A 24187-nucleotide genomic window follows, 5' to 3' on the forward strand; every position below is an offset into this window, starting at 1 on the left:
GAACCTGGGTCCCTGCTGCTGTGAGGCTGCAGTGCTAACCACTGAGCCACCGTGCCACCCACATCTGGATGGGTATATGAATAGGAAGGGTTTAGAGGAATATGGGCCAGGTGCTGGCAGGTGGGGACTAGATTGGGTTGGGATATCTGGTTGGCATGGACGAGTTGGACCAAAGGGTCTGTTTCCGTGCTGTACACCTCTATGACTCTATAAGCCCTTCATCACATCCCTGATAAAGAGCTTATGCCTGAAACGTTGATTCTCCTGTACCTCGGATGCTGCCTGACCTGCTGTCCTTTTCCAGCACCACACTTTTTGACTCTGAAATCCAGCATCTGCAGTCATCACTTTCTCTCAGTGGTTAGCACTGCTGCCTCACAGCACTAGTGACATAGGTTCGATTCCCTGTGTGTAAGGATGTGCTTCCTCAATTCTACCCTTCCCCATTTCTGCTTCCCCCTGTCTCCTAAACTTAGTGAAAAGGTTTCTCTCGAAAGTTAAAATTGTAAAATCAAAACCTGCATTAGGGATCACCCTATTCTCTTCCGTTTTCGGAGAAACACGGGTTTAGTTTGTGTAATTGTTCCTTACAAACTAACCCCTCTCGCTTGTAACATTTGATATGGTTATAATCTGACCTTTACTTTTTTTTAAGATTAGATTCCCTACAGTATGGAAACAGGCTGCTCAGCCCACCAAGTCCATACCAACCCATTCCCCTAACCTATATTTCCCTCTGACTAGTGCACAGAACACTATGGGCAATTTAGCATGGCCAATTCACCTAAACTGCACGTCTTTGGACTGTGGGAGGAAACCCACCCAGACACGGGGAGAATGTGCAAACTCCACACAGACAGTCGCCCGAGGCAGGGATCGAACCTGGGTCCCTAGCACTGAGAGGCAGCAGTGCTAACCACTGAGCCACTGTGCCACCCTGCCTTCAGGTGATGGGATGCTGTCACTTGTGACCCATCCCTAATAGCTTCGGACTGAGTGTCTTGCTGGGTCATTTCAGAAAAGATTTACAAGGATGTTGCCAGGGTTGGAGGATTGAGCTATAGGGAGAGGCTAAACAGGCTGGGGCTGTTTTCCCTGGAGTGTCAGAGGCTGAGGGGTGACCTTATAGAGGTTTATAAACTCATGAGGGCAGTTAGGAGTCAACCACTTTGTCGTGGGTCTGGAGTCACATGTAGGCCAGACTGGGTAAAGATGGCAGATTTCCTTTCCTGAAGGGCATTAGTAAACCAGATGGGTTTTTTGTGATAATTAGCAATAGCCTCACTATCATTGTTATGATGATTGAGATCAGGATTTTATTGATTAATTCACCAGCTGCCTTCGAATCCCAACAATGCGGGAATAGGCCACTCAGCCCGTCAGGTCTGCACCAGACCACCAAAGAGTATGCTGTGGTTCTGTTCACCGAGCTGGAAGTTTTTGTTGCAAACGTTTCGTCCCCTGTCTAGGTGACATCCTCAGTGCTTGGGAGCCTCCTGTGAAGCGCTTCTGTGGTGTTTCCTCCGGCATTTATAGTGGCCTGTCCCTGCCGCTTCCGGTTGTCAGTTTCAGCTGTCCGCTGTAGTGGCCAGTATATTGGGTCCAGGTCGATGTGTTTGTTGATGGAGTGTGTGGATGAGTGCCATGCTTCTAGGAATTCCCTGGCTGTTCTTTCTTTGGCTTGCCCTATAATGGTAGTGTTGTCCCAGTCGAATTCATGTTGCTTGTCGTCTGCGTGTGTGGCTACTAGGCATAGCTGGTCTTGTCGTTTCGTGGCTAGTTGATGTTCATGTATGCGGATCGTTAGCTGTCTTCCTGTTTGTCCTATATAGTGTTTTGTACAGTCCTTGCATGGGATTTTGTACACTACATTAGTTTTGCTCATGTTGGGTATCGGGTCTTTTGTTCTGGTGAGTTGTTGTCTTCTCACAAACTTTGAACACCAAAGAGTATGCTACATAGACCTATGCCCACGTTTTTCATGGCTAATCCACCTGACCTGCACATCTTTGGATTGTGAGAAGAAGCTGGAGCACCCAGAGGAAACCCACACAGATGCAGGGAGAATGTGCAAACTCCACACAGACAGTCACCCGAGGCTGGAATCGAACCTGGGTCCCTGGCGCTGCGAACCACTGAGCCACTGTGTCTTGGTGGGATTTGAGCTAACCTACTTTATCCTGTGGATTACTAGCCCTCTACGCTAATGCCTTCCACTTTCACTGTTCATTAGGATGTACGAGCACGGATAAACCCCACTGTGGTCGATGGAGTGAACACCCCCTTGCTGTCCCACTGGAGGCCGAGTCAGTTGATTTACCCACGTGCATTTCTGAGTCCTTAACGCCATTGTTTGTCGTTGCTTTCCAGGTCAACGGGCAGAACGTGGTGAAGGTGGGGCATCGACAGGTGGTCAACATGATCCGACAGGGTGGCAATAACCTCATGCTCAAGGTCGTCATGGTAACCCGCAATCCCGACATGGAGGAAGCTTCCAGGAAGAAAGGTAAGGCGTCTCGGAAAGGTGGGAATTCTGTACGTCACCTTTCACAAATGACAGTGCAGCACTCCCTCAGCACTGACCCTCCGACAGTGCAGCACACCCTCAGCACTGACCCTCTGAGAGTGCAGCACTCCTTCAGCACTGACCCTCTGACAGTGCAGCACTCCCTCAGCACTGACCCTCTGAGAGTGCAGCACTCCTTCAGCACTGACCCTCTGACAGTGCAGCACTCCCTCAGCACTGACCCTCTGAGAGTGCAGCACTCCTTCAGCACTGACCCTCTGACAGTGCAGCATTCCCTCAGCACTGACCCTCTGACAGTGCAGCATTCCCTCAGCACTGACCCTCCGACAGTGCGGCGCTCCCTCAGCGCTGACCCTCTGACAGTGCAGCATTCCCTCAGCACTGACCCTCCGACAGGGCGGCGCTCCCTCAGCACTGACCCTCCAACAGTGCGGGGCTCCTTCAGCACTGAACTGAACCTCCGATAGTGCGGCATTCCCTCAGTACTGACCCTCTAACAGTGCGGCATTCCTTCAGCACTGACCGTCTGACCTCTAACAGATCTCGTGCAGTTGACTCTTGGCTCTCCATCCCCTCGAGACAGCAGCTCATTGTTATTGAAGCCAGTTAGTGCCTGAAATGGTTAACTGACATTACAGGATAAGCTCCGCCCATTAGGGTACCCTGGGAGAAGCGAGTCAGTTTGTGTTGCAAAGTGACGAGTTCAGTTGTTATTCTAAACTCTGGAGTGTTTGTAGTGATGTCCAGAAACTCTTAAGAATGTTCATCTAACTCTGTTGTAAAATAACTAACGATGAATTATTATGTTATAAACGCGCTCAATTTATCAAGATTAATCCTCTCCTATACAGTCCTGGAGCTGAACAGCAGGGAAACAGACCCTTCAGTCCAACACATTCATGCTGACCAGACATCTTAACCTAACCTAGTCCCATTTGCCAGCAGTTGGCGCATATCCCTCCAAACCCTTCCTATGCCTGTTCCCATCCAAACACCTTTTAAACATTGTAATTGTACCAGCCACCACCACTTCCTCTGGCAGCTTGTTCTCTTCCCAACTTCTCATGAAGGTCTTGGAAACACCTGATCATCTCCCAGGGATTTATCTACCCTTATGCTTTTCCAAGTCCTTTTCCACAGTAAATGCTGATGCAAGATACTCATTTAGTATCTCACCCATCTCCTGCGGTTCCACACGTAGACGGCCTTGTTGATCTTTAAGGGACCCTATTCTCTCCCTAGTTACCCTTTTGTCCTTAATGTATTTCGAGAATCTCTTTGGATCCTCCTTAATCCTATTTGCTAGTTATCTCATGCCCCCTTTTTGCCCTCCTGATTTCGCTCTCAGTATACTCCTACTGCCCTTATACCCCTCTAGGGATTCTCTCAATCCCAACTGTCTATACCTGACTAATGCCTCCTTTTTCTTGAACAGAGCCTCAATTTCTGTAGTCACCCAGCATTCCCTACACCTACCAGTCTTGCCCTTCACACTAACAGGAACATACTGCCTCTGAACTCTCGTTATCACATCCTTACAGGCCTCCTTTTCCAGCCGTCCCTTTAGCGCGAACAGCATCCTCCAATCAACTTTTGAAAGTTCCTGTCTGATAACCATCAAAATTGGCCTTCGTCCAATGAGAACATTAACTTTTTGATCAGTGCTATCCTTTTCCTTCACTATTTTAAAACTAATAGAATTTGGGTCATTGGTCCCAAAGTGCTCCCCCACTGACACCTCAGTCACCTGCCCTGCCTTATTTCCCAACAGAAGGTCAAGTATTGTTCTTTCTCTAATTGTATATCTACATAGTGAATAAGAACATTTTCTTGTATACACTTAACAAATTTCTCCCCATCCAAGCCCTTAACACTATAGTAGTCCCAGTTTACGTTTGGAAAGTTAAAATCTTCTAACATTACAATCCTATTTTTCTTACAGATATCTGAGATCTCCTTACATATTTGCTTCTCAAACTCCCACTGACTATTGGGTGATCTATAATGTAATCCCAATAAGGTGATCATCCCTTTCTTAGTTCTCAGTTCCACCCATGTAACTTGGCTGGATGATCTCCCAGGAATATCCTCTGTAAGTACAGCTGTAATGTTCCCCCTAACCTCTCCTTCCTTGCCTCCTTTGCTATCCTTCCTCCAGCAACTACACCCGGGAACATTAAGCTGCCGGTTCCGTCCATCCCTGAGCTACATCTCTGTAATTTCTACGATACCCCAATCTCATATTCCCGGCCATGCCCTGAGTTCATCTGGCTTAGTTGTTAGGCCTCTTGCATTGAAATAAATGCAGTTTAATTTATCAGTCCTTCCTCATTCTCTGCCAAGTTCTCGTCTTCCTTGACCATTTGACTTGCTCCCCTTATCCACTGTACTAGCCTCAGCCTTTTCTCTTTTCTCACTATCGCTTTGGTTCCCACACTCGCCCCTTTACTAGTTTAAAGTCTTCCGAGTAGCACTAGCAAATATCCTTGCAAGAATGCTGGTCCTTTTCCAATTCAGATGCAACCCGTCCCTCTCATACAGGCCATTTCTACTCTTAAAGAGATCACAAACCCTTCTGTCTTTGCATGGACATCATTCTCCACTCAGTACCAGTTACTTTGATTAATACCAACAAGGTCAGGTGGCAAAGAATCTACCAAAGGTATCTGAGATGGTACTAATGGACACAACGATAGCATAGAGCATGCCGGCAGGAGTGATGTGTGAAAATATACCAGTGACGGAGTGTGATATTTTCTGTTTCAGTCACAACGCAGACAAAACGACTCACTCCGCCCGCCATTGCCCTCCGTTCAAAATCCATGACCTCTGAACTTGAGGATCTCGGTAAGCACTTTGAGTTTTTCTAGGTGTAACATACCGGTTACAATGGTTTCTCACTGTATCGCTTTACGTTTAGGAAAAGCAGCCACCGCCCCCCCCACCCCCCCACCCCCCAATACCAGGAGTAAAATCAAAATGGCTTCGGCGTAACACAAGCTTACAAACACCTGGGGGCAGCATGTTCCAGATAGAGGGGCATCTCTTGCCTCAGGCTGAGAACTTCTGCCTGCCCTGCCACCCCAAGCAGTACCAGGCAGAAATGGTGGCCACTGCTGGGACTGCAGCCAGTGCCTGAGGAAGTGGAGGTTATGGAGAATGCACTGAAAGTCAGCCAGAGGAGATGGCGAGGACTCAGCTGATTGGCTCCCGGTGATTGGGAGTGTGAGTGGTTTGGGTTTGGAATGATGGAAGGGGTAATTGGTGCACAAGGGCACGTTAAGACGCCCAAAAGCAAAGGTTAAAAGAGGTTATAATATTGGGAGGGGTTGGGCACATGGGTGGTCTGGGAAATAAGGCCCTACTGCTTGACTTCAGTGCACAATAAAAGCTGCCAGTTACCCCTCCTTGGCCTGTGTTGGTGATAAATTATCAGGCAGGGGCAGGATGAAGCTCTTCAGTGGCCATTAATTGGCTACTTAAGGGTCCCAGTAGGCCGAGGGTGTATGGGTTGCCCAATGCCCTGCCAGTAAAATGGGAAGGATTGTTGGGGGAGTGTGGGTGGACTAGGGCATACCAGTGATTGGAGGGGAGGGGCTGGGTGAAAACAGCAATCAGCCATGGATTGTGTGAAAGAGCAGAGTAGGCTGGATGGGCTGAAAGGCCTATCCTTCTTCCTGTGTGTCGAAGCATGGTGCCAACTCTGGTCATGTGGTTTCCTAGAGACTCTATCACATGACCACTTCACCGTACTCCTACTCCCAATCCCTAACTCTCATTTGCCCATCCTCATGGCACCCACAACCAATTAGAAGGCACCTTACTTACACCAAATTCACCTCAATTCTCAATCCATTCACCTTTATTCCCACCCATTCCACAACTAATACTTGGGACAGAATTCTCATTGATAATGCCCTGTGTCCTTTTATCCCATCGGTTACTCAGCGGTAGATTCTGGAGATTAATTTTCAATTCTTGTAATTATTAGGCAGGTTTTTAAACTGGAGAAAGTCAAAAGCTTTGGGGGAACCAATAGGAAATGAGGGTGAGGCCACATGACCCTGTTGAATAGTGTGGTTGGTTCAAGGGACCGAAAGGCCTACTCCTGCTCCTATTTCCTGGCGCTTTAATTCTGGAAATCTCCTTTTATTGGGGTGCTGCACATTGATGGAGGACCTCTGTCTAGAGTTAAGGATTAGAAATGATCTTTTGGGGCACTGTGAGGCCTTCAGATTGCAAACACACCCCACCCACATGCCCCCAGTTCGCCAGCTTGGGAGGTGGCACCTTAACATTTTCATCTCGAGAGACTGTAAGCGCAGGACAAATAATCTCAAAGCAGCTGGGAAGGTGAGAGTCCAGAGGGACAATGCCAATTTTGATTGCTTTCTCTTTCTCATTGTTAGAACGGTTTGATGGTTTCTCAGAATCACGGGAAGGGAGAATTTGAGCCATGTGTTTTGAAGGTTTGATCCCTCGTGCTGGGGTTGGGGAATCCTCCTCTCCCTCTTGTCTGTCCTTCCTAAACGATGAATATTCTGTTTCTGTTCCTGTGTAATGACAATTAGATCACGCTCACCTTCCTCTTTCTTCCTGATGTTGAGAGTTTAAGCCATGTCTTTATCTTTTTGACATCATTCTGCTTTTGAAGTGAATTCGATGCTCAGCATTATTTCTCCTCTCCTGAGTCACCTTAGCAGCATTTCCAGTTCCTGTTCCCAACTTTATTTCCTCCCCTCCGGTTCGTTGGCCAGCTAGTTTTAATTGACCCTACAGCACCAACAAATCCACCTGCCAGCATCTCGGTTCAGGTACTGTTGAGATGTAAACCCCATCCCAGAACAGAATGCAGCGCCTTGATGACTGTTCCTGGATCCATGGCCCACTCTGTCAGCACAGCAATGCCAAAGTGAGCTGCTTGGAATGTGTTTCGGCCCAGAGCACATCGTAACACAGAGACCCTGAGCAAAGTCCCGATGGTGATTGTCCCAATCAGTATGGATTTGTGGCATTGGGCGACTAGTTGATTATTCTGTTAGGATTGGAAGGTACTTGAAGCTCTTGCACTTTTTTCCATTCCATTCGTAGAATCACACAGCGCGGAAACAGACCCCTTCTGTCCCAACTCGTGCGCTCCGACCGGACAGCCCCAACCTGACCATTTGCCAGCGTTTGGCCCAAATCCCTCTAACCCCAGTATGTTCTGAAGCAGCGGGGACTGATCGCCTGGCAGCTCCTCACAGCCCAGAATCTGATGGAGAGCATTCATTTGGTTTTTGTGACTGTTGGCCACCCTGTTGTTCGTGCCAATGAGCAGAGTGGTCTCCAACTCTGAGTGCCAGTGTTTGAGCTCAGTCAGCTGCAGTGTGCACTCTGTCTGCCACATCCCAGCTTCCACGCCCCCCCCCCCCCCACCCCCCACCCCCCTCCAACCACCTGCGCTCAGTCACAGAAGTGTGTACCATTCCCACCAAAGATCCTCAGACAGTACCTTGCAAACCCATGACCACTTCCATTTGGAAGGACAAGGGCTAGCAGATACATGGGAACACTGCAAGTTCCCCTCCAAGCCACTCACCATCCTGAGTTGGAAATAATCGGCGTTCCTGTGTTCAAATCCTGGAAGTCCCTCCTTCATAGCACTGTCCGTACACCACAAGGACTGCAGCAGATCAAGATGGCAGCACACCACCACCTTCACCTGAGCGATCAAGGATAGGCGATAAATGCTGACCCAAACAGCGATACCCGCATCCCCAAAAGTAAATGTTTCCAACCCCGATTGGTTTCCCACCACAGCTGTGATCTCAGAAGAGCGCCCCCTGATGGAACAGGATGTCAGATTTTCATTTCACTGGGTTAACTATTCCTCGGTGTTGGCACTGTGTGATGGCACTTTTTACAAAGTATGGAGGCAGAAGGTATGGTGCAGACCTCGGGAGCCCAGGGTGACCTGTCTCCCTGCCTCTCGCAGTGACTGGGAGGCTAGTCATTGAGCATCGCTCGCCTCACCTCATGAGGTGGGTCAGCAAGCTGTACTGGGAGGTGCCCTCGTGGTAGATCCTGGCACAACCTGGTGCCTTCAGCCAGGATGTAGCCATCTATGCCATTCTATGGGGCAAACATGCAGGGAGCATCAACAAAGCTCAGGTAGCTCGATACATCGTTCAAGGCATTTTAAAACTTCCGCTTTCAAACCCTGAAGAAGAGTTATACCTGAAACATTGACTTCTCCACCTCCTGCTGCTGCCTGGCTTGCTGTGTTCTCCCAGCCTCCTGCCTGTCAACCCTGGATTCCAGCATCCTCTTGTCTCTTTCAAACCTTCCATGTCCTCCCTCCCTCTCTATCTCTGCAACCTCCTTCAACTCTGCACCTTCATTAAATCCTGGCCTCTTGCACGTCCCCTGATTTGAGACAGTTTGCCCTCAGCGCACGTACCTTCAGCTGTGCCCTAAGCTCTGAAATTCCTCTCCTACCCAACCCTTTCCCCACCCCCACCACCTCCTCCATTAAGACATTCCATTTTTGAATGAGATTTTTGGTTACCTGTCAGGATATTTCCACGCGTGACTCAATGTCAGATTTCGTTGGTAATTGCTCCAGCCAAGGGCACAGTGTGTTGTTTAAGCACGATGGAAGGGCGCTACGTAAATTTAAGACGCTGACCTTTTAGTAGTGCAGACAATTACAGATGAATCCTTGGCTAGTTCTTGTAGGTTTAATTTCTAAATGGACTGGAATTGTTTTCTCTTCCCATCCCTTCCCCCACAGCCTCCCCATGGAACAGGAAGACTGGTGAGTGGGGGGTTGGGCTGTGTTGCATGGGAAATAAATATTCTCTTTAAGGAAGAAAAGGCTCCACCCACAAATATCTCACCACGCACCTTCAGTGTCCATCAACCCATGTCCTCCAATATCCCATCTTCATCTCGTTCATTGAAACAGCGAGACCAGACTAGGACTGGACAGGCCTCAGGTCTGGAGGACTGTAGCAGGATTCCCTAGTCATGTGATTTTACAAGGATCTGAGCAGCATGGTGGCTCAGTGGTTAGCACTACTGCCTCATGGTACCAGGGACCCAGGTTCAATTCCAGCCTCGGGCGTCTGTCTGTGTGGAGTTTGTACATTCTCCCAGTGTCTGCGTCCACAATCCAAAGATTAGATTCCCTACAATGTGGAAACAGGCCCTTCGGCCCAACAAGTCTACACCGACCCTCCAAAGAGCAACCCACCCCCCTTTGCCTAATGCACCTAACACTGTGGGCAATTTAGCATGGCCAATCCACCTGACCTGCACATCTTTGGACTGTGGGAGGAAACCGGAGCACCCGGAGGAAGCCCACGCAGACACGGGGAGAATGTGCAAACTCCACACAGACAGTCGCCCGAGGCTGGAATCGAACCCAAGTCCCTGGTGCTGTGAGGCTGTAGTGCTAACCACTGAGCCACCGTGCCACTGTTGTGCAGGTTAGGGTGGATTGATCATGCTAAATTGCCCACAGTGTCCAGGGATATGCAGGCTAAGTGGATTGGCCATGGGACTTATAGGGTAAGGGTGGGATGCTCTTTGGAGGCTTGGTATGAACTGAATGCTCTTCCTGCAATTGTAGGGTGTTGATTTTTGGATGGAATGAGAGGATTTATCTTCCAAGCAAAGACCAAGTAGGTTTCCTCATCGGAGTTTCACCGACTGAAAGGAGATCTTAACGAAAAGTATGAGATACTGAGGGAAATTGACAGGGTGGACGTTGAGAGTGTGTTTCCCCTGATGAGAGATTTCTAAAACTAGGGGACACCGCTCCAGCACAAAACCTCACTCAGTTCAGGCAGAGGTGAAGAGTACTCTTTTTCACTAAGAACGTGGTGAATGATTCAGAATTCTCTTCTACAGAGACAGCAGAGGTTGGGTCATTGAATATAACCAAAGTTAGGCAGATTTTTAACAAGGAAATGCAGAAAGTGCTGGTGAAAATCAGCAGGTCTAGTAGCACAGGTGGACAGAGAAGAAACGGTGTTAATGCTTTGAGTCCAGTAACCCTTCTTCAGCACTAGTCACTGGAACATTATCTGTCGTCTCTTTGGTGAATCCTTAGCACCTTTCAAACCCACAATCTCCACCATCCAGAATGACAAAGACAGCAGATACATGGGAACACCACCCCCTGCAGGTGCCCCTCCAAGTCACTCACTGTCCTGACTTGGAAGTATATCACCGTTCCTTCACTGTCGCTGGGTCAAAGTCCTGGAATTCCCTCCCTAAGGGCATTATGGATCAACCTACAGCAGGTGGACTGCAGGGATTCAAGAAGGCAGCTCACCCCCACCTTCTCGGGGGGCAACTAGGGACGGGCAGCTGTGCCCACATCCCACAAATGACTTTTTTTTAAGGAAGCAGATGCTGCCAGACCTGCTGAGTTTCTCCAGCACGTTCTGCTTTGGTGTGTTTCATATCTCCAGCATCCGCCATTCTGTACTTCATATCAGACAGATTGTTGTGGGCAGGCCAAACTGAAGGGGCCAAGTTTCCATTTCTCCATCACTGCTTTTCTCCCCAGTCAGCGTGGTAATTAATAGGATTCCTGCTGAGTCGGAGATCCAGACTGTAGCCTCTTCCCTGGGATCTGGAAAGCAGGACACTGGGTTACCTCAGTGCCTTCATTGAGACAGCAGCTTCCAGACCCACGACCTCTACCATCCAGAAGAGCAAAGGTAGCCGATACAGAGGAGCCTCAATTACCCAAAGGACACGGGATAATCAAACGCCATATAACACAGTTTGGCCGAACATCGGGACCTTGCGATCTTCCTGGATAATCCGATATTTAGATAATTGAATGCCGGATAATCGAGTTTCCTCTGTACATGGGGTCACCACCACCCCTGCAGGATCCCCTCACCGTCCTGACTCGGAAACAGATCTCCTTTCCGTCACTAACCACACTGCAAGGATTCCTCAAGCAAGCAGCTCACCAGTGCCTCCTCCAGGGCACTCGGAGAAGGACATTAAATGCCAGCCCAGTCAACAATACCCATTGAATGAATACATTCTGTTTGGAAGACATTATTAGACTTTTCTGTTTTCAGCAATGGAGATGGGGGTTAAATTTGGTTTGAGGAGAAAGTGAGGTCTGCAGATGCTGGAGATCAAAGTTGAAACTTTATTGCTGGAACAGCACAGCAGGTCAGGCAGCATCCAGGGAACAGGAGATTCGACGTTTCGGGCACAGGCCCTTCTTCAGGAATGAAATTGGTTTCCCTGACCTGAGTACCCTTCAAGTGCAATCATCATTATCTTTCTCTTTATTCTTTCACGGGATGTGGGCATTACCTGCCATTTGGTTGCTATCCCCAATTCCACTTGAACCAGTGGTTTTCTTGGGCTATTTTGGAGAAGGGTTAAGAGTCTACCACATCAAGCCTGCTCCACCACTCAATATGACCGGAGCTGATTATCCCTGTTTTCACCCACTCCATCTCCTTTGGTCCCTTTAGCCCTAAGAACTAAAATCAAACTCCTCCTTGAAAGCATTTGATGCTCTGGCCTCAACCGCTGTCTGTAGCAGAGAATTCCACAGGCTCCCTGGATGAAGAAATCTCTCCTCATCACAGTCTGAAATGGCCTCCCCTCTAACCTTAGACTGTGAGCTCTAGTTCTGGACTCCCTGGTCATGGGGAACACCCTTCCCTGTCTAGCCCTGTTAGAATTTCTATGGGACCCACTCCTTATTCTTCTGAACTCCGAAGAATCTAGCACTAAGTGACCCTGTGTTTCTTCATCCATCGGTCCTGCCATCCCAGGAATCAGTCTGGTCAATCTTCATTGCATTCCCTCCATTGCCAGAACTTCATTCATCCAATAAGGAGAGAGTAAACTGTACACTGTACTCCAGGGCTGGTCTGAGCAAGGCCTTGTATGATTGCAGCTGGCAATGCTGCTGCTGGACTCGAAACCTCTGGCCATAGACACCATTTGGTTTCTCCACCACCTGTACCATCTGCAAACTTTATACTCTAGAGCTATTAAAGTTCACCAGCAGCCAGAGTAGGATTAGACCCAGAATGTCAGTGCGTGGCACGGTGGTAGTGTCCCTACCTTAGGGCCAGGTGCTCTGGGTTTGAGTCCCAATCCGGACTTGTTGGGTGTGGAAGGGCCCATCATGATGTGCTTCCTTCCTGTTACCCTTTGTAATTTAGCGAGGAAAACTGCAACAGGTAAAGAGCATGGGGATCTGGATTACCTGAGTCCAGGTTAAAATCTTCCCCAGCTCCGCCACTATTTGGCTGACGGAAAGCATTCCCCTCCTTTGAAAATTGGGTCACACCTCACATCTTCGCTGGTTCACTCCACAGAGAGGCCTCTGGGATGACCCTCTAAAGAAGAGAGCGTAGACCTCTCGAACACGCTGGGCTACCTGACCTCTAACCTCTAACCTTCTGTCAACCTGTCGCTTTGTGTCTTTCAGATTACGAGTCCCAGCAGTCTACCGAGAAGAGGCGAAAAGTTTATCAAATGGCATTAAGTAAATAGCCAATGCTACCTTAAAAAAAACGCACCCTAAATACTGGGGGGTATTCAACAGACAGTGTCGAAATTGTGTTTCCGCGGGGAGTAAGTCTTTAATACTCAAATCAGGAAATGCAGAGCAGATCCGAAAATGGACCGTTGCTAAATACATTACGGGCAGACTTGTGGCTCTGCACGTCTGGGATTTGAACCTTACTGAACAGAGAGGGTTTTGCTGAATCCCCTCACATCAGGACCCATGCAAGAATGCCAAACTTCAAAGGAATGCAGCAATAAATCTCACGGGTAGAGAGGGTGCTGACTGATTCACAAGTCAATTCTGATTGTCCAAGATTTAGCTTCAGCAGAAGATAATCCGTTGAGCTTGCAATGTGGCTCATTTCCGCTCAGCAGAAGTGATGCACATTCATTTACAGAAACCCGTTCTCTGCAAACAAAAGGAATATAGTCAAGCCTTGCACCTTTCTTGAATAACCCAAAGCATCGGGAGCCTATAATTCCTCATTGCATTCTCCGTGGCAACACCTCAGCCACTCAGAGCTGACTTGCCAACCAATTGGTGCCCCTTTCTCCCGTAGAGAGAATTGCTGCGAACTTCTGAACTTTGGCACTCTTGCACGTGTCCTGATGGGTGCAAGTTTAAGCAATATGCTCCTCTTCTTTTCCAGTAAGGTTTCTGGAATGTTTTGCTTTCAGAAGGAAGGCTGCAGCATGTTTGGCCATCAGGATGAGTTACGAGGCTGCTGTCGGTGTCACAGGTTTGGAAGGATGTCCAAGGGCACTGGGGAGGTTTGCTAGAATAGAAGCAGAGATGAGGAACTTCCAAAACATGAAGAGCACACACGCACTGGTCTTAGTGCCAGGATGGTTAAAGGGAGATTGAATAGAGGCATTTTAAATTCAAAACTGTATCTACCAACAGAAAGGTCAGGAATCAAAGAGGTAGAAATCTACGACGAGTGTGTGGGCGATGGGAAATGTGGAGAATTTTATTAATACAGCAAGTTATTGCAATCTGGAGTGTGCGACCTGAAAAGGGCATTGGAAGCAGATTCAACTGGAACTTGCAGAAGACAGTCAGATAAATACTTGAGAAGGTAAAGTTAGCAGCACGACAGGGAAAAAGCAAGCAAGCGGGGTAGATTTGAAGGCTCTTTGACAGTCTGGATGGGCTGAATGGTCTCCTGTGATGTAAAATTCAAGAAGGTCCATTTTATCTTTTCAAATTATTCCATCGAAGGATGTGTTGGCTCACTGAAACCAGCTCAGTTTCATGTCGAAGGTGTGATTTGTGGGGAACTTGGGACGTTGGCTATAACACCAGTCAGAAGGAGGGTTACTGTCCAACACTCTGGGAGGGGTCTCTAATTCCAGGTGAGGCATTTCCACTCAGCAGATTGTGGAGGGACAAACTTCAGTTTGTCAGCCTGTGGGGTGGGGGGGCAGGCTGTGTCTGCCTGTCTGAGGGGGAGTGAGGGAGTAATGTCTGAGCATTAGGGAGAGAGGGGGATAGTGAGGGGGAGTGTCTGAGTGTGAAGGTGATAGTGAGGGAGTGAGGGGGTAGTGTCTGAGTGTTAGGGAGAGAAGGGGATAGTGAGGGGATAGTGAGGGGGAGTGTCTGAGTGTTAGGGAGAGAAGGGGATAGTGAGGGGATAGTGAGGGGGAGTGTCTGAGCGTGAGGGGGATAGTGGGGGAATGAGGAGGATAGTGAAGCGGAGTGTCTGAGCATGGTGGGGGTGGTGAGGGAGTGAGGGGGAGTGTCTGAGCATGAGGGAGAATGGTGAGGGGGAGTGTCTCAGCGTGAGGGGGAATGGTGAGGGAGTGAGGGGGGGAGTGTCTGAGAGTTTATTGACCCCTGACCACTTTCTCCTCCGGGGTGCTGGCCCCTGACCTCTCGCTCTCCCAGGGTACTGACCCCGACCTCTCGTTCCCCTGAGATACTGACCCCGACCACTTGCTCCCCTCAGCATACTGACCCCTGACCTCACTGAGCTTCCTGTTGTCCCCGCAGACAGATTGGATGAGATTTTGGCAGCAGCCCAGCAGTCTATTGCGAACGAGAGTGCCGGCGGTCAGGCTAATGTACCGAAACCACGCACTACAGCACGAACCTTCTACAGCGCTGAGGTAAGCCTGTCACGACTCTACTGCAACCTTGAATGAAGCAGGGCCCAGCAGGGAGAGAGAGGGGGGCCAGGTAGCCTTAGGGGGACTGGGGCTAACCCTCTCACTTTCCCAGGGCTCTCTGTTTCCAACTTTCACTCCTTGCCCCTTTCTCTCACTCCACCCCCTTGCTGCCTCTCACACCTTTGTCTCTATCATCACACCTCTCTCACACTGCTGTGTCCTTCTTTCTTTTACCCATTCCCTCTCTCTCTTTCTTCTTCCCTATCACCTTCCTTTCTTCCCTCCCCCCTCTCATCTGTTCTCATTCCCACCTCTCACCCATCTTGCTTCCTTCCTTCTCTCACTCTCTCCCTCTCTTTCTCCCAGTCTCTCTCACTCCCCCTTCTATTCTCATTCCCGACACCCCCTGTCCTTCCGTCCCAGCTTCCTTCCTTCCCTCTCTCTTGCTCTGATCCTGTCCAGGGTTGATTCGTTCTGTGCTCTCTCAGCATTGTGGGGTAATTAAGGAGAAACTAATTTCTCGATGGGTCAGAAAGTGATCATTTCAATCTGTCCATAAGCTGAGAATTTCAAGCCACATGCAACATTTGTTTGAAATACGGTTATGTGAAGGTTCATTTAATATGGAGAAGGGTGTGGGGAAATGTGTCAAGGAGCTGCAGTTAAATTGGAGTGAGGTTCGTACACCTGCTGACTGTACAGTCTAACAGGTCAATGAGGCTCGTTCACCTGCTGACTGCACTGTCTAACAGATTAATGAGGCTCGTTCACCTTCTGACTGTACTGAGTAACAGATTAATGAGGCTCGCTCACATGCTGACTGTACTGTCTAACAGATTAATGAGGCTCGTTCACCTGCTGACTGTACTGTCTAACAGATTAATGAGGCTCGTTCACCTTCTGACTGTACTGTCTAACAGATTAATGAGGCTCGTTCACCTGCTGACTGTACTGAGTAACAGATTAATGAGGCTTGCTCACATGCTGACTGTACTGGCTAACAGATTATTGAGGCTCGTTCACCTGCTGACTACTGTCTAACAGATTAATGAGGCTCGTTCACCTTCTGACTGTACTGAGTAACAGATTAATGAGGCTCGCTCACATGCTGACTGTACTGTCTAACAGATTAATGAGGCTCGTTCACCTTCTGACTGTACTGTCTAACAGATTAATGAGGCTCGTTCACCTGCTGACTGTACTGAGTAACAGATTAAGGAGGCTCGCTCACATGCTGACTGTACTGTCTAACAGATTAATGAGGCTCGTTCACCTGCTGACTGTACTGTCTAACAGATTAATGAGGCTCATTCACCTGCTGACTGCACTGTCTAACAGATTAATGAGGCTCGTTCACCTTCTGACTGTACTGAGTAACAGATTAATGAGGCTCGCTCACATGCTGACTGTACTGTCTAACAGGTTAATGAGGCTCATTCACCTGCTGACTGTACTGTCTAACAAATTAATGAGGCCTTTTCACCTGCTGACTGTACTGTCTAACAGAATAGTGAGGCTCGTTCACCTTCTGACTGTACTGTGTTACAGATTAATGAGGCTCACTCACATTCTGTCTGTACTGTCCAACAGATTAATGAGGCTCGCTCACCTGCTGACTGTACTGTCTAACAGAATAGTGAGGCTCGTTCACCTTCTGACTGTACTGTCTAACATATAAATGAGGCTCGTTCCCCTGCTGACTGTACTGTGTAGTAGATTAATGAGGCTCGCTCACCTGCTGACTGTACTGTCTAACAGTAGTGAGGCTCATTCACCTTCTGACGGCACAGTGTAACAGATTAATGAGGGTCATTCACCTCCTGACTGTACTGTCTAACAGATTAATGAGGCTCGTTCACATGCTGACTGTACCGTGTAACAGATTAATGAGGCTCATTCGCCTGCTGACTGTACTGTCTAACAGTAGTGAGGCTCATTCACCTTCTGACGGCACAGTGTAACAGATTAATGAGGGTCATTCACCTCCTGACTGTACTGTCTAACAGATTAATGAGGCTCGTTCACATGCTGACTGTACTGTGTAACAGATTAATGATGCTCATTCACCACCTGACTACTGTGTAACAGAATAATGAGACTCGTTCACCCGCTGACTGTACTGTGTAACAGATTAATGATGCTCGTTCACCTGCTGACTGTACTGTGTAACGGATTAATGAGGCTCGTTCACCTGCTGACTGTACTGTGTAACGGATTAATGAGGCTCATTCACCTTTTGACTGTACTGTGTAACGGATTAATGAGGCTCATTCACCTTTTGACTGTACTGTGTAACGGATTAATGAGGCTCATTCACCTTTTGACTGTACTGTGTAACGGATTAATGAGGCTCATTCACCTTTTGACTGTACTGTGTAACGGATTAATGAAGCTCGTTCTCCTTCTGACTGTACTGTCTAACAGAATAGTTAGGCTCATTCAACTCCTGATGGTACAGTGTAACAGATTAATGAGAGTCATTCACCTCCTGACTGTACTGTCTAACAGACAACAGAGGCTCGTTCACTTGTTGACTGTACTGCGTAACAGATTAATGAGGGTCATTCACCTGCTGCCTGTACCGTGTAACAGATTAATGAGGCTCGTTCACCTGCTGACTGTACTGTGTAACGGATTAATGAGGCTCGTTCACCTGCTGACGGTACTGTGTAACAGAATAATGAGGCTCATTCACCTTCTGACTGTACTGTGTAACAGATTAATGATGCTCATTCACCTCCTGACTACTGTATAACAGAATAATGAGACTCGTTCACCCGCTGACTGTACTGTGTAACAGATTAATGATGCTCGTTAACCTGCTGACTGTACTGTGTAAAAGATTAATGAGGCTCATTCACCTTCTGACTGTACTGTCTAACAGATTAATGAGGCTCATTCACCAGCTGACTGTACTATGTAACAGATTAATGAGACTCGTTCACCTCCTGACGGTCCTGAGTAACAGATTAATGAGGCTCGTTCACCTTCAGACAGTACTGTGTAACGGATTAATGAGGCTCGTTCACCTTCTGACTGGAATGTGTAACAGATTAATGATGCTCGTTCATCTCCTGACGTTCCTGAGTAACAGAGTAATGGTGCACGTTCACCTTTTGACTGGACTGTGTAACGGATTAATGAGGCTCGTTCATCTCCTGACGGTCCTGAGTAACAGATTAATGAGGCTCATTCACCTTCTGACTGGACTGTGTAACAGATTAATCAGGCTCGTTCACCTTCTGACTGTACTGTGTAACAGATTAATGGTGCTCATTCGCCTCCTGACTGTATTGTGTAAAAGATGAATGAGGCTCGTTCACCTGCTGACTGTACTGTGTAATAGATTAATGAGGCTCACTGACCTGATGACTGTACTGTCTAACAGAATAGTTAGGCTCATTCACCTCCTGATGGTACAGTGTAACAGATTAATAAGGGTCATTCACCTCCTGACTGTACTGTCTAACAGACAAAAGAGGCACGTTCATCTGCTGACTGTACTGCGTAACAGATTAATGAGGCTCATTCACCTGCTGACTGCACTGTGTAACAGATTAATGAGGCTCGCTCACCTGCTGACTGTACTGTCTAACAGAATAGTGAGGCTCATTCACCTCCTGACGGTACAGTGTAACAGATTAATGAGGCTCATTCACATCCTGACTGTACTGTGTAACAGAATAATGAGGCTCGTTCACCTGCTGACTGTACTGTATAACAGATTAATGAGGCTCGTTCACCTGCTGACTGTACTGAGTAACAGATTAATGAGGCTCGTTCACTCGCTGACTGTACTGTATAACAGATTAATGAGGCTCATTCACCTGCTGACTGCACTGTGTAACAGATTAATGAGGCTCGCTCACCTGCTGACTGTACTGTCTAACAGAATAGTGAGGCTCATTCACCTCCTGACGGTACAGTGTAACAGATTAATGAGGCTCATTCACATCCTGACTGTACTGTGTAACAGAATAATGAGGCTCGTTCACCTGCTGACTGTACTGTCTAACAAATTAATGAGGCCTTTTCACCTGCTGACTGTACTGTGTAACAGATTAATGAGGCTCATTGACCTCCTGACTGTACTGTGTAACAGATTAATGAGGCTCGTTCACCTTCTGACTGTACTGTGTAACAGATTAATGATGCTCGTTCACCTTCTGACGGTACTGTGTAACAGATTAATGGTGCTTGTTCACCTTCTGACTGTACTGTGTAACAGATTAATGAGGCCATTCACCTCCTGACTGTATTGTGTAAAAGATTAATGAGGCTCGTTCACCTGCTGACTGTACAGTGTAACAGATTAATAAGGGTCATTCACCTCCTGACTGTACTGTCTAACAGACAAAAGAGGCACGTTCACCTGCTGACTGTACTGTCCAACAGATTAATGAGGCTCGTTCACTCGCTGACTGTACTGTCTAACAGATTAATGAGGCTCATTTACCTGGTGACTGCACTGTGTAACAGATAAATGAGGCTCGCTCACCTGCTGTCTGTACTGTCTAACAGAATAGTGAGGCTCATTCACCTGCTGACGGTATAGTGTAACAGATTAATAAGGGTCATTCACCTCCTGACTGTACTGTCTAACAGACAAAAGAGGCTCGTTCACTTGTTGACTGGACTGCGTAACAGATTAAAGAGGCTTGTTCACTTGCTGACTGTACTGTCTAACAGATTAATGAGGCTCACACACCTGCAGGCTGTACTGTCTGACAGATTAATGAGGCTCATTGACCCGCTAACTGTACCGTGTAACAGATTAATGAGGCTCATTCACATCCTGACTGTACTGTGTAACAGAATAATGAGGCTCATTCACCTGCTGACTGTATTGTCTAACAAATTAATGAGGCCCTTTCGCCTGCTGACTGGACTGTGTAACAGATTAATGAGGCTCATTCACCTTCTGACTGTACTGTCTGACCGATTAATGAGGCTCGTTCACCTTCTGACTGTACTGTGTAACAGATTAATGAGGCTCGCTCACCTGCTGACTGTACTGTCTAACATATAAATGAGGCTCGTTCACCTCCTGACTGTACTGTGTAGTAGATTATTGAGGCTCGCTCACCTGCTGACTGTACTGTCTAACAATAGTGAGGCTCATTCACCTCCTGATGGTACAGTGTAACAGACTAATGAGGGTTATTCACCTCCTGACTGTACTGTGTAACAGATTAATGAGGCTCGTTCACCTGCTGACTGTACTGTCTAACAGATTAATGAGGCTCGCTCACCTGCTGACTGTACCGTGTAACAGATTAATGAGGCTCATTCACCTCCTGACTGTACAGTGTAACAGAATAATGAGGCTCGTTCACATGCAGACTATACTGTCTAACAGGTTAATGAGGCTCATTCACCTTCTGACTGTACTGTCTAACAGATTAATGAGGCTCGTTCACCAGCTGACTGTGCTATGTAACAGATTAATGAGATTCGTTCACCTCCTGACAGTCCTGAATAACAGATTAATGAGGCTCATTCACCTTCTGACTGTACTGTGTAACAGATTAATGAGGCTCGTTCACCTTCTGACTGTACTGTGTAACAGATTAATGGTGCTCGTTCACTTTCTGACTGTACTGTGTAACGGATTAATGAGGCTCGTTCAACTTCTGACTGGACTGTGTAACAGATTAATGATGCTCGTTCATCTCCTGACGGTCCTGAGTAACAGATTAATGGTGCTCGTTCACCTTCTGACTGTACTGTGTAACGGATTAATGAGGCTCGTTCACCTTCTGACTGGACTGTGTAACAGATTAATGATGCTCGTTCATCTCCTGACGGTCCTGAGTAACAGATTAATGATGCTCATTCATCTCCTGACTGTACTGTGTAACAGATTAATGAGGCTCATTCACCTGCTGACTGTACTGTGTAACAGATTAATGATGCTCATTCACCTGCTGACTGCACTGTGTAACAGATTAATGAGGCTCGTTCACTTGCTGACTGTACTGTCTAACAGAATAATGAGGCTCATTCACCTCCTGACGGTACAGTGTAACAGATTAATGAGGCTCGTTCACTTGCTGACTGTACTGTATAACAGATTAATGAGGCTCATTCACCTGCTGACTGCACTGTGTAACAGATTAATGAGGCTCGCTCACCTGCTGACTGTACTGTCTAACAGAATAATGAGGCTCATTCACCTCCTGACGGTACAGTGTAACAGATTAATGAGGGTCATTCACCTCCAGACTGTACTGTCTAACAGATTAATGAGGCTCGTTCACATGCTGACTGTACCGTGTAACAGATTAATGAGGCTCGCTCACCTGCTGACTGTACTGTGTAACAGAATAATGAGGCTCATTCACCTCCTGACGGTACAGTGTAACAGATTAATGAGGGTCATTCACCTCCTGACTGTACTGTCTAACATATAAATGAGGCTCGTTCACCTGCTGACTGTACTGTGTAATAGATTAATGCGGCTCACTGACCTGCTGACTGTACTGTCTAACAGAATAGTTAGGCTCATTCAACTCCTGATGGTACAGTGTAACAGATTAATGAGAGTCATTCACCTCCTGACTGTACTGTCTAACAGACAACAGAGGCTCGTTCACTTGTTGACTGTACTGTGTAACAGATTAATGAGGGTCATTCACCTGCTGCCTGTACTGTGTAACAGATTAATGAGGCTCGTTCACCTGCTGACTGTACTGTGTAATAGCCTAATGAGGCTCGATCACTTGCTGATTGTACTGTGTAATGCATTAATGAGGCTCGTTCACCTGCTGACTGTACCAAATAACACATTAATGAGGCTTGTTCACCTGCTGACTGTACTGTCTAACAGGTTAATGAGGCTCGTTCACTTGCTGACTGTGCTGTCTAACATATTAATGAGGTTCGTGCTTGTTCTAACTGCACTGTCTAACAGATTAATGAGGCTGGTTCTCCTGACTGCATTTTGTAACAGGTTAATGAGGTTCGTTCACTTGCTGACTGTACTTTGAAACAGATTAATGAGGCTCATTCACCTGCTGACTGTGCTGTATAACAGATTAATGAGGCTCTTTCTTGTTCTGACTACTCTTTCTAACATATTAATGAGTCTCGGACACCTGCTGACTGTACTGTCTAACAGACAAATGAGGCTTGCTCACCAGTTGACTGTACTGTCTAACAGATTAATGAGGCTTGTTCACGTTCTAACTGTACTGTCTAACAGATTAATGAGGATCGTTCACCTGCTGACTGTACTCTCTAACAGATTAATGAGGCTTGTTCATTTGCTGACTGTACTGTGTAACAGGTAACTGAGGCTCGTTCACCTGCTGACTATACTGTCTAACATTTTAATAAAGCGCGTTCACCTGCTGACTGTGCTGTGTAACCGATAAACGAGGCTCGTCCACCTGCTGACTGTACTGTCTTACAGACTAATGACTCTCGTTCACCTACTTACTGTACCAAATAACACAATAATGAGGCTAGTTCATCTGCTGACTATACTGTCTAACACATTAATGGGGCTCATTCAGCTCCAGACTGTACTGTGTAACGGATTAATGAGGGTCATTCACCAGCTGAAAGTAGTGTGTAACAGGTATATGAGGCTTGTTCACCTGCTGACTGTATCAAATAACACATTAATGAGGCTTGTTCACCTGCTGATTGTACTGTATAACAGTTTAATGAGGCACGTTCACCTGCTGACTGTACTGTATAACAGTTTAATGAGGCTCATTCACCTCCTGACTGTACTGTGTAACAGATTAATGAGGCTCGCTCACCTGCTGACTGTACTGTCTAACATATAAATGAGGCTCATTCACCTGCTGACTGTACTGTGTAATAGATTAATAAGGCTCACTGACCTGCTAACTGTACTGTCTAACAGAATAGTTAGGCTCATTCAACTCCTGATGGTACACTGTAACAGATTAATAAGGGTCATTCACCTCCTGACTGTACTGTCTAACAGACAAAAGAGGCACGTTCACCTGCTGACTGTACTGTCCAACAGATTAATGAGGCTCGTTCACTTGCTGACTGTACTGTCTAACAGATTAATGAGGCTCATTCACCTGCTGACTGCACTGTGTAACAGATTAATGAGGCTTGTTCACTCGCTGACTGTACTGTATAACAGATTAATGAGGCTCATTCACCTGCTGACTGCACTGTGTAACAGATTAATGAGGCTCGCTCACCTGCTGACTGTACTGTCTAACAGAATAGTTAGGCTCATTCACCTCCTGACGGTACAGTGTAACAGATTAATGAGGGTCATTCACCTCCTGACTGTACTGTCTAACAGACAAAAGAGGCTCGTTCACTTGTTGACTGTACTGCGTAACAGATTAATGAGGGACATTCACCTGCTGCCTGTACTGTGTAACAGATTAATGAGGGACATTCACATGCTGCCTGTACTGAGTAACAGATTAATGAGGGTCATTCACCTGCTGACTGTACTGTGTAATAGTCTAATGAGGCTCGTTCACTTGCTGATTGTAATGTGTAATGCATTAATGAGGCTCGTTCACCTGCTGACTGTACCAAATAACACATTAATGAGGCTTGTTCACCTGCTGACTGTACTGTGTAACAGCCTAATGAGGCTCGTTCACTTGCTGACTGTACTGTCTAACATATTAATGAGGTTCGTTCTCGTTCTGACTGCACTGTCTAACAGATTAATGAGGCTGGTTCTCCTGACTGTATTTTGTAACAGGTTAATGAGGTTCATTCACTTGCTGACTGTAGTTTGAAACAGATTAATGAGGCTCATTCACCTGCTGACTGTGCTGTCTAACAGATTAATGAGGCTCTTTCATGTTCTGACTACTCATATTAATGAGTCTCGGTCACCTGCTGTCTGTACTGTCTAACAGACAAATGAGGCTTGCTCACCAGTTGACTGTACTGTCTAACAGATTAATGAGGCTTGTTCACATTCTGACTGTACTGTCTAACAGATTAATGAGGATCGTTCACCTGCTGACTGTACTCTCTAACAGATTA

The 24187-nt window shown here is 47.1% G+C and overlaps 1 protein-coding gene across 4 annotated transcripts in view; it reads left to right on the forward strand.

Moving 5' to 3' along the window:
• Positions 1–24187, forward strand: part of shank1 (SH3 and multiple ankyrin repeat domains 1) — a 534917-nt gene that overhangs the window by 470240 nt on the left and 40490 nt on the right. For 3 of the 4 annotated variants that reach the window (XM_087978262.1, XM_087978261.1, XM_087978265.1), the window contains 5 exons: positions 2371–2506; positions 5294–5374; positions 9303–9326; positions 12996–13052; positions 15069–15184. In XM_087978262.1, coding sequence (XP_087834388.1) covers positions 2371–2506; positions 5294–5374; positions 9303–9326; positions 12996–13052; positions 15069–15184 — 414 coding nt within the window. The remainder of the gene's footprint in view (positions 1–2370; positions 2507–5293; positions 5375–9302; positions 9327–12995; positions 13053–15068; positions 15185–24187) is intronic. The other variant, XM_087978264.1, reaches the window with a different exon arrangement.

Source organism: Chiloscyllium plagiosum, unplaced genomic scaffold (assembly GCF_037043375.1).
Source record: "Chiloscyllium plagiosum isolate Xiang-an unplaced genomic scaffold, Cpla_swu_hap1 HiC_scaffold_33, whole genome shotgun sequence".
NCBI classification, from domain to species: Eukaryota; Metazoa; Chordata; class Chondrichthyes; order Orectolobiformes; family Hemiscylliidae; genus Chiloscyllium; species Chiloscyllium plagiosum.